The sequence below is a fragment of the Mirounga angustirostris genome, unplaced genomic scaffold, assembly GCF_029215605.1.
Source record: "Mirounga angustirostris isolate CCGP_5_RB_7025 unplaced genomic scaffold, mMirAng1.0.hap1 SCAF_8, whole genome shotgun sequence".
Taxonomy (NCBI): Eukaryota; Metazoa; Chordata; class Mammalia; order Carnivora; family Phocidae; genus Mirounga; species Mirounga angustirostris.
In genome coordinates, this window is record NW_026991716.1 from 16,501,526 (window position 1) to 16,511,717 (window position 10,192).

The following is a 10,192-nucleotide window of genomic DNA, read 5'->3' on the forward strand; positions in this document are numbered from 1 at the left end:
AGGAAGAACTCTAGGCAAAAATAAAGCATTGTAAGGGAAAAGGGAGCAGGTGTGTAGGAGACTCATGTCTTACGGAGAGGTCAGTGAATCCTCAATGACAACTGGAATGACAGTGACTAAGTTGCCATTTACTGAGATGGAGAAGGCCCCAAGATCAAGAATGTGGCTTTAGGTATGCTTATTATATTCATTCTTCAAGAGTGTTTATGACCCCATCTCCAGGCCCTCTCCCTCCCTGGAGGTCAGGGGGTGTAGCTGAAACTTCCCATTCTCTAATCCCGGTTAGTCTTTTTAGTGACTAGCTTTTGCCCTCAAATCACCTAGGGGCCCCACCCTGAGCAGAAATTCAGGCATGGTCCAAAAAGGCTTGCTATGAATAAAAGAAGATGCTATCACTCAATAAATTCTACGGGTTTGGAAAACTTTTTGCCAGAAACCTGGGACAAAGACCAAATATAGTATTATCCCACTGAGATGAACTCAGTACTGGATGATTGCTCCTGGAGCCATGGGCAAAGAAAGTTTGTTTCTGTTTGAAAGAAAGGTAATTATATCATAAAGGCCATATACAAAAAGTCCATAGTGAGTATCATTCTCAATGGGGAAAAACAGAACTTCTCCCCTAAGGTCAGCAACACAACAAGGATGTCCACTCTCACCACTGCTGTTCAACATAGTACTGGAAGTCCTAGCCTAAGCAATCAGACAACAAAAAGAAATAAAAGGCATCCGAATCAGCAAAGAAGTCAAAGTCACTCTTCACAGATAACATGATACTCTATGGGAAAACCCAAATTGCTAGAACTCATACAGGAATTCAGAAAGTGGCAGGATACAAAATTAAGGAGTCGATCCCATTTACAATTGCACCCAAAACCATAAGATATCTAGGAATAAGCCTAACCAAAGAGGCAAATGATCTGTACTCAGAAAACTATAGAACACTCATGAAAGAAACTGAGGAAGACACAAAGAAATGGAAAAACATTTCATGTTCATGGATTGGAAAAACAAATATTGTTAAAATGTCTATGCTACCCAGAGCAATCTACACATTCAATGCAATCCCCATCAAAATACCCAACAACTTTTTTCAGAGCTGGAACAAATAATCCTAAAATTTGTATGGAACCAGAAAAGACCCCGCATAGCCAGAGGAATGTTGAAAAAGAAAAGCAAAGCCGGCGGCGTCACAATTCCGGACTTCCAGCTCTATTACAAAGCTGTCATCATCAAGACAGCATGGTACTGGCACAAAAACAGACACATAGATCAATGGAACAGAATAGAGAGCCCAGAAATGGACCCTCAACTCTATGGTCAACTCAAGGAGTTGTTTTAGGTGAAGATTCTGAGCTCTATGAAACAAGAAAAAGGAGTAGAGTCATGTATGTGAAACTGGAGCTTGGAAGCATAGGTTTTACTAAAGTTACCTTGTATGAGTGTCTTCCGTATTGGAGTATAAGGTCCTCAAGAACATGGATTATGCTTTGTTAATTTTTGGATACCCATGAGCACTGCCACAGCACCTGAACATGAGAGTTTGTTCAGTGTATTTTGAGTAATATAAGAGTTATCCATCTTGAGACAACCTTGGTTTGTACCACACTTAAGACTCATTTGTAATTTGTAATGAATTGAATAATTTGTATTCAGGAATCTTTCTTCATTCTTCAAATATGAGGGCCTACTATATGTCAGGCACTACTCTAAAATCCAAGGATAGAGCAGTGAACTAGCCAAACAAGGTCCCTGTCTTCATGGAGCTTATACTCTAATGGGGGGAAAAAACACATAAAATAGCTCATTTCAGAAAGGCCTAAGTGCTCAGAAAACCAAGGGTCAGTGAGATAAAGAGTAACTGGATGAGTTACCCTAGGTGCACAGGGCAGTTGATGTGAAACCTGACTGAAGAAGAACTAGTCATGTGAACAGCCAGAGGAAGACTGAGGGCAAAGGCCCTGGGGAGAGTACAAGGTTGGCCTGCTGGTGGAACGATGAGAGTAGTGGGGAGGAAAATGGAGAGATGAGTGGAGATGCAGGAGGGGCTATATCACTCAGATCCCACTGTATTTCAAGGGAAATGGGAAGCCACCAGAGGATGGGTTTTAAGCAAGAAGTGACATTTTTTTTTTTAAAGATTTTATTTATTTATTTGAGAGAGAGAGAATGAGAGAGAGCACATGAGAGGGGGGAGGGTCAGAGGGAGAAGCGGGCTCCCTGCCGAGCAGGGAGCCCGATGCGGGACTCAATCCAGGGACTCCAGGATCATGACCTGAGCCGAAGGCAGTCGCTTAACCAACTGAGCCACCCAGGCGACCCAAGAAGTGACATTTTTAAGGAGTGGTAAATGATCTAGCAGTACAAAGGAAACAAAAATCTGGATGGCAGGAAAAAGGGATAGCAACTGGAGCCAAAATTCAATCTAGAACTATGGAAAAGATCCGGACTTGGGGCGGGAAGAAGGAAGGACTGAGGAAGGAAGAAAAAAGGATGGGATGAAAGTCTATTTACAAAACTGTCATGCAGGCAGCCAAGCTTATAACATCCAAGCAGAAAATGAGAGGATTCTCCTCTGAAAAGATGGAATGCCCAGAGAAGAGATCTCCAGATACTAACCATTGGGGTTTCTCCCAGGGAAGTGGCCAACTTGTTGCCCAGAACTGACACTGAGAATTTATTACCATCTTTTACTTCCTCACCCTTAAATATGAATACAGAACAGAGCACTGGCCATTTGTAAAAATCTTCAATCACAGAGTCCAAAGCAAACCATAAAAAAATACATGGAAGAAACAAAGGCAACTGCGCAGGGAGAAGAAAAACACCTTACTAAAAACTACAGCTGACCCTTATTAAACAACACAGGTTTGAACTGTGTGGGTCCATTTATAGACAGAATTTTTTAATAAATATAGTACAGTACTATAAATATATTTTCTCTTATGACTTTCTTAATAACATTTTCTTTTCCACTTTATTGCAAGAATACAGTGTATGCCAATATACAAGCTATGTGTTAACTATGTTCTCAATAAGGCTTCCAGTCAACAGGAGACTATTAGTAGTTAAGTTTTAAGGAGTCAAAAGTTACCCACAGATTTTCAATTGTGCAGGGGTTGGCGTCCCAACCCCCATGTTGTTGAAGGGTCAACTGTATAACTAATATGCTTATAGAGATAACACATTACATAATGTAAAACAGATGCTGGCAAAGCAATCAGAAAACAAGAAAGTTCTGAAATTAAAAACATAAGAGAAGATAAAACCCAAAACATATTCCAGAAGGAAGAGGAGAAATGACAGAGAATAGGAGATAAACAGGTAATACCAGGAAAATCAGCCCATGAGGTCCAACATGCAACTAACAGTTTTTTTTAATTGAAAGGGCCCAGGAAAACAGAAGGAAGAGAAATATACCAAGGCATACCATTAAGACATTTCAGAATAACAATAATAGAAAAAACTACAAGAAAGCATCTAGAAAGAGAAATCAAGTTACTTATAAGGACAAAGAAACAGAAGACATTAGATTTCTTAAAATCAGGCCTAGGAAGCCAGACTTCAGTGAAGTTATCATTTTTAAATTCTGGATGAAAATTACCTATTGCTTGAACAAATTATCAATCAAGTATAAGGGTAGATTTTTCTAGAAACTCTGACATCAATAAAAGACATTTTGACAGGGCGCCTGGGTGGCTCAGTTGGTTAAGCGACTGCCTTCGGCTCAGGTCATGATCCTGGAGTCCCGGGATCGAGTCCCGCATCGGGCTCCCTGCTCGGCAGGGAGTCTGCTTCTGCCTCTCACCCTCCCCCCTCTCATGTGCTTGCTCTCTCTCATTCTCTCTCTCTCAAATAAATAAAATCTTTAAAAAAAAAAAAAGACATTTTGACATCAGTGAAAGACATTTTCAGGCAGGCATTAGTTCAAAAAATTATCTTTCATGCATTCTCCCTCAGAAAGCTACCAGAAAATGTGCTCCTGCAATACAAGATTATAAACTGAGCAAGATGATGACATGATCCAGAAACAGGGTCTACAGCAGAGAAAAGTGAACGGCAGGCCGAGCAGGAAGGAGAGCTCTGGGATTGGGTGGGGAAGTGGGGCCAGGGGATAATAACGGGCACATACAAAAAAGTAATACTAGGTAAATTAAAAAGGCAACTGTTAACTTAAAGAGAAATGAAGAACCACGTAAGAAAGTAAGTGTAGTCATGTTACACTATTTGACCAGCAGGGACTATTTACACAGTTAAAATATTAAATCCCGGGGCGCCTGGTGGTAACAGTCAGTTAAGCGGTCCAACTCGCAATTTCAGCTCAGGTCATGATCTGAGGGTTATGAGATGGAGCCTCAGATGGGCTCCGCGCTGAGCGTGGAACCTGCTTAAGATTCTCTCTTTCCCTCTGCCGGCGGCCGCCCCCCCCACCCCCATTAAAAAAAAAAGTAAAATATAAATCTTGACTCTCAAATGAATCAAAAGTTGTCATTACTAATGACATGCAAGTAAAGAACTGGGGACTCCACCATGGTTAACAAATAATGTCTAAAGTTGCAAAACCAAGAACTAGCTATGAATAAATTATTTACGAATATGGAAGTAAATAACTAGGGGAAACAGTGGAGCCGAGGGCTGAAGGGAACTACTTTATGCCTTTAGTACTATCAACTTTTGAAACTTTCTTTTGTTAAAAACATTTGAGAAAACACGGTCTTAATACAAGAGTGGATTATAAATGATGTGGTTTTGGAATACAAGTGAGGTTCAGCGGGGTGAGGGCCGGAGCCGCCAGCCAAGAAAGAATTCTTGAGACGTCATTGGTGCAAAAAGGTGGTTTTATTAAGGCCCAGGGACAGGGCCTGAGGACAGAAAGAGCTGCACTGGGGTAATCTATAGGGTTGGGGGAGGTAAGGAAAAAGGGAGGTTTTCAAAGAACTTTCATATGCTAAAGAGGACCTACAGGATACCAAAGGCCTTGCCACTGTCAAGTTAAGCTTGTTTTCCCCTCTAGCAAGGTATTAACATTAAGATCATTGGGAGCTTCCTGAAAGAATGTCACACTTATCCCACCCAGGAGTTGGGGGGGGGCGGGGAGGATGCAGGGTGTCAGCTTATGCTTTATCTTCAGCTAGCCTTCTGCTCCTTCATCATAAAGAAAAGAGGGGGTCAGCACTGGATATTGTATATAATTACTAAATCACCAAATCCTAAACCTGAAGCTAATATTACACTGCATCTTTACTAACTGGAATTTAAATAAAAACTTGGAAGAAAAAAATAAATAAATGTTATTTAATTGGAAAAAAAAGAAAAGAGGGGGTCAAAAGATACTAGTTAAGAAACCAATGCAAGCCAAATATGAGGACAGTGGTGGTGATCACAGACGTAGAGAACGTATTTCAGATTTCTTAAAAGACATAAAACTGAAGTCACTTCCAGATAGAGCTGGTATTTGTAAGGGAAGAGGGATGGGACAAAAGGAAAGGACAAAACCAAAGATGACACCCACATCCTTGGCTGCTGGTAACATCTGAGACAGGAAGGGGGCAGGGGGGAAAACAGGTCACAGAAATCAAGAGTTCTGTTTTAGGTATATTAAGTTTGAGATGCTCTTTAGATCTCCAAGTGGGGCTATCAAGAAAAAATGGTTGATTCATGAGCCTGGAGTGCAGGAGAAAAGTTGAGAGCCAGAGATGTCAATTTGAGTCATTAGTTACAGTTAATATTTAAATCCCTATGGCTGGGGCGCCTGGGTGGCTCAGTTGGTTAAGCGACTGCCTTCGGCTCAGGTCATGATCCTGGAGTCCCGGGATGGAGTCCCGCATCGGGCTCCCTGCTCAGCAGGGAGTCTGCTTCTCCCTCTGACCCTCCCCCCTCTCATGTGCTCTCTCTCTCTCTCATTCTCTCTGTCTCAAATAAATAAATAAAATCTTTAAAAAAAAAAAAAAAGGAAAAAAAAAAAAATAAATCCCTATGGCTGGATAAGATACCATGCAGAGAGAACAGAAGGAAAGGGAATAGAAATATACATTTGTACTATAATATGTCATAGAAATACAGAACATAACTGTATCTCATGGAGTAAGGACAAGTACTAGTCCATAAAATTTTTATTTCAGAGACAGAAAGAGGACAGATAGATGTATAAATAAACTGATGTATGTAATTTATATACTTTGAATGTACTGGGAATAATGTAAAATGTATTTCCTATCAAAGACTGTGATCCAAAAACATTTAATAGGAAACTCTAGTGGGGGGTGCCTGGGTGGCTCAGTCGGTTAAGGGTCTGACTCTTGGTTTTGACTCAGGTCATCATCTCAGGGTCATGGGATCCAGCCTCATGTCGGGCTCCATGCTCAGTGGAGTCTGCTTCTCTCCCTCTCCATCTGCCCCTCCCCTCACACTTTCTCCCTCTCTCCCTCTGTCTCAAATAAGTAAATAATTTTTTTTTTAAGATTTTATTTATTTATTCATGAGAGACAGAGAGAGAGAGAGAAAGAGAAGCCCAGGGAGAAGCAGGCTTCCCGCTGAGCAGGGAGCCCGATGCAGGACTCGATCCCAGGACCCTGGGATCATGACCTGAGCTGAAGGCAGACGCTTAACCATCTGAGCCACCCAGGTGCCCCGTAAATAAAATTTTTTTAAATAAATAAATAAATTCTAAGGGATGAGAAGCCAGGAAAAGATAAACAATTAGGCACTATGGTAGGAAGGACACTGAAAATACAGTGTACAAAAGCTAAGAGAAATACTTCATAAGAGGAATGCTTACCTGTATAGAATGAGTATGAGAGGTTAAATACAATTAAGACTAAGTGACCATGGACTTGGAAATATGGAGGCCATTTGTTACTGACCTTGACAAGGGCCACTTCAGTGAATGGTTAAAGCAGAAAACACTGTAGCATGGATGAGAGGCAAGAAAGTACACACAACCAATACACACAAGAGAAAGAAAATCTCCCGAAGAACCTGAAATTTCAAAGTCGGCATTCACTGTGTTAAAGAGCCAGTCAGTTCTACAATAAAGCAGGTGATGAGTTTCTCAGGGCAGACTCATGTCACAGGTTTCTAATCTCCAATTTGACTGTATTTGGATAGGTCCTTTAAGAGTTAATTAAGGTTGTAAGAATTCATAAGGGTGAGGCCCTAATCCAGTATGACTGGCACTCTTTTTAGAAAAGATTAGGGCACGGGCACACATAGAGGAAGACCAGATGAGGACCCAGGGAGAGGACAGCCATCTTCAAGGCCAGGAGAGGGACTTCAGAAGAAATCAACCTTGCTGACACCTTGCTCTTAGACTTCTAGCCTCCAGAACTGTGGAGACATACATTTCTGTTGTTGAATGTCTGTGGTATTTTGTTACAGCATCCTTGCAAACTAATACAATCCCCGAGATTCTCCAGTCTCAAGTCTAGCTGGATCCTTCCCTTCTCTCCCCAAGCCTCAGGCCCACCCTACTCAAAACATGAAACTATTCCATCATTAGCTCTCCCAACAAAACAGTGCTTGAATTACTTTCTTCATAAAGCTATTAGTTCTGGACCATTCCAGTCAAAATAAGATGTTCTTTTACTTACCATACCTCACCTCTCATGCCAAAATATTTTCTGAAACCAAAGGCAAGACATTTTTAGAAAAAACGAGTAAAATCAAAGTTAACTAGCTATTGGGAGATGAGAGAACAAGTAAGATGTAAGTAGCAATGGGGAATTTTGATGCCCCAAAGGCAAGTCTGGCAAATATTCTATGCAAGGTTTTGTAGGGTCTACGTGCCACACACATCCCCACCTCCAAGCAGCTCGCATCTTGGGATTAGAAAGAAAGCATATGCTTTCCTCCTTCCTCGCACGCAAACAAATCACACAGATCTGGTTTTCCTTACTTCCAGAATCTAATGTATCTACAATTAGCCCCAAATCCTGCCATCACAAGCAGGAAATGGAGAAAGGCTTTTCAATTGTTTTGTTACCAGAAAAGAAAGGCTGTTAACTCTGGTTCCTTCCTATGGCAAGAAAATTAAAAATATACATACAAGTATGTAAATACAAATACATACAATAAAATACAAATGTAAATACAAATACATACATTTGCAAAAGTGCACACCATCTTCTCCAAACACAGCTGATACTGAGCAGTAAGTACATTAACCATGAAATGAATAAGACCTATAGCATTTATTTTTATTTCTGACAAATTACTGCATCGACCTGAACCATCCTTCAACAGATTGGAATTATGAAAAATGAAACTCACTGACACCTGGTTCTCAATACTTCCCACATTTTCACAATCGCTCAGCCACTTTGCTAAGGGACCTGTGGTTATCAGTTACTGTATATAAAGAGATCAAGAAGATCTCAAATTGGGCTACTATTACCCTGAGAAGAAAGTTTTACATCCTCCCATCCCGAGAAAGAAAAAACATCACAGCAAACAAAACAGCACCATTATTACAAAACTGAAAGTTAGGTTACCTGACCCTGGAAGTTTAATATAGCCGGTGTTTTTTAAGTTCTGCCTAGCCTCAACATTTCTGTCTGGAATTCAGTTTAAGCCTGAACTCGAAGTAAACAATTTCCTGAGTGCTTCATACCCAACTCTGTCCCTACTCCTGATTAAATGAAGGTAGGGAAACCTCTCGTTATCATTAGGGTCAGAACCTCTGAAAAAGGAAAAGGAGTAACCAATCACTTCACCTTCGAATACAGGCCAAGGTTAAAAATCTGGGCAGAGAGTGCTTAAGAATGGCAATCAAGAGCAGACGGTGCGCGTGAAGCAGTATCTGGTTTACCCCTGAGTCAGGATGCCCAGCCCTGGATCCTGCTCCTTCCTTCTCCAGGATGCCGGCGGGCCTCTCCTGGGGCAGGGGCACGTCTCCCCTGACTCGGTCCTTAGAGCTAGGTGGACAGCAGATGATTTTAAGACACTTGTCCATCCACAACATTAAAAAAAAAAACCACAGACAAAACAAGTGAGCACCCCGAGTCGCGCCGGCGTGTACTCCCGTGTGGAACTGCCCCGCGGCGGATGCCCCACTCACCGCACACCATCAGCAGCAGCACGATCAGCAGCGTGGCCACGAACACCAGCAGGGTCAGCCCGACGTTGTGCCACATCTTGGGGGGAGGACGGCGGTCGGCGCCTGGCTGCGGAGCGGCGGGCGCGGGCGGGCCGGTGGCGCGTGCTGCGCTTCAGCGGCGGGCGCCGGGGCGACAGGAGCGGCGGGCGCCCCTCGGCAGCGCCCCCCGGGGGCGGAGCGGGGCGGTGCGGGGGCGTGCACCGCGGCCGGCCCGCCCGGCGGACCCTCCTTTGCTCCCCGGCCCGCGGAGCGCGCGGCAAGGCGCGACGCAGGGCGCCCCTACCCCCTCATCGCTCCGGGGAGCCGGGGACGCGGCGCCCTGAGACCCCGGCGACAGCCGGATGTGCTTCCATGGCGGACGCCGCGCGCCCGTGGACAGGAGAGAGGACGAGCACAGGGACGCGCGGCGGCCACACGGCCCTCGTCGCCGTCCGCCCGGGGGGATGGGGGTGGGATGTCCGGGGGAGGGTCCCTCGGCCCGCAGGGACAGCGGCTAACGTCTCCCGGCAGCGACCACAGCAGCTTCTCGACCCTAGTCCCCTCCCCCAGCAGAAACTCAGCACCGAGCACGCCCACCGCTCTCCGCCTCCGCGGCGCGGGTCCGGCTGGGAGATGGAGTGCAGAGCCCAGGGAAGGCCTTTGAAGGCTGCCCTGCAGGGACTACAATTCCCACAATGCACCGCTAACTTGGTCGCTTGGCTTCGCCCTCCCTCTGCTTTTGGTGTTTCTGGAGCCACAACCTCTGTCTACCGACCGCGGGTTGGTATTTTCTGAACCCGCGTAGTTGGCTGCCTGTGCTGCATTGTGCGAAAGCGCCAGAGTGATGGCAACCATTATCCCACACATGAAATCGTTTTGTTCCACGATCGACGAAGCACGAAGAGGGAAGAAAGGGAAGGCAGCTGCCTGGAAAACTGGTTGCATGTGAACCTAGCCCTATTGCTGGGGGTACACGTTAGGTACTTGGGATTTTGAGGAAATGCTCGCGTCCGTGCCAAACAGGCGAGCCAGAGGCACGAAATCTCCCTTTTCCTCCTGTAACAGATGTTGGTCTGTGTTTTCGTGAGTAATGTATTTAAGAAATGGTCCGCGAAGGAC

General features: G+C 44.2%; 1 protein-coding gene across 1 annotated transcript in view; it reads right to left on the reverse strand.

Annotated features, from left to right (window-relative positions):
- Positions 1-9,645, reverse strand: part of SMIM13 (small integral membrane protein 13) — a 28,118-nt gene extending 18,473 nt beyond the window's left edge. The window contains exon 1 of the mRNA XM_045866378.3: positions 9,056-9,645. Within this exon, the coding sequence (XP_045722334.1) occupies positions 9,056-9,131 (76 nt within the window). The 5' untranslated portion in view covers positions 9,132-9,645. The remainder of the gene's footprint in view (positions 1-9,055) is intronic.
- Positions 9,646-10,192: the final 547 nt, after the last annotated feature.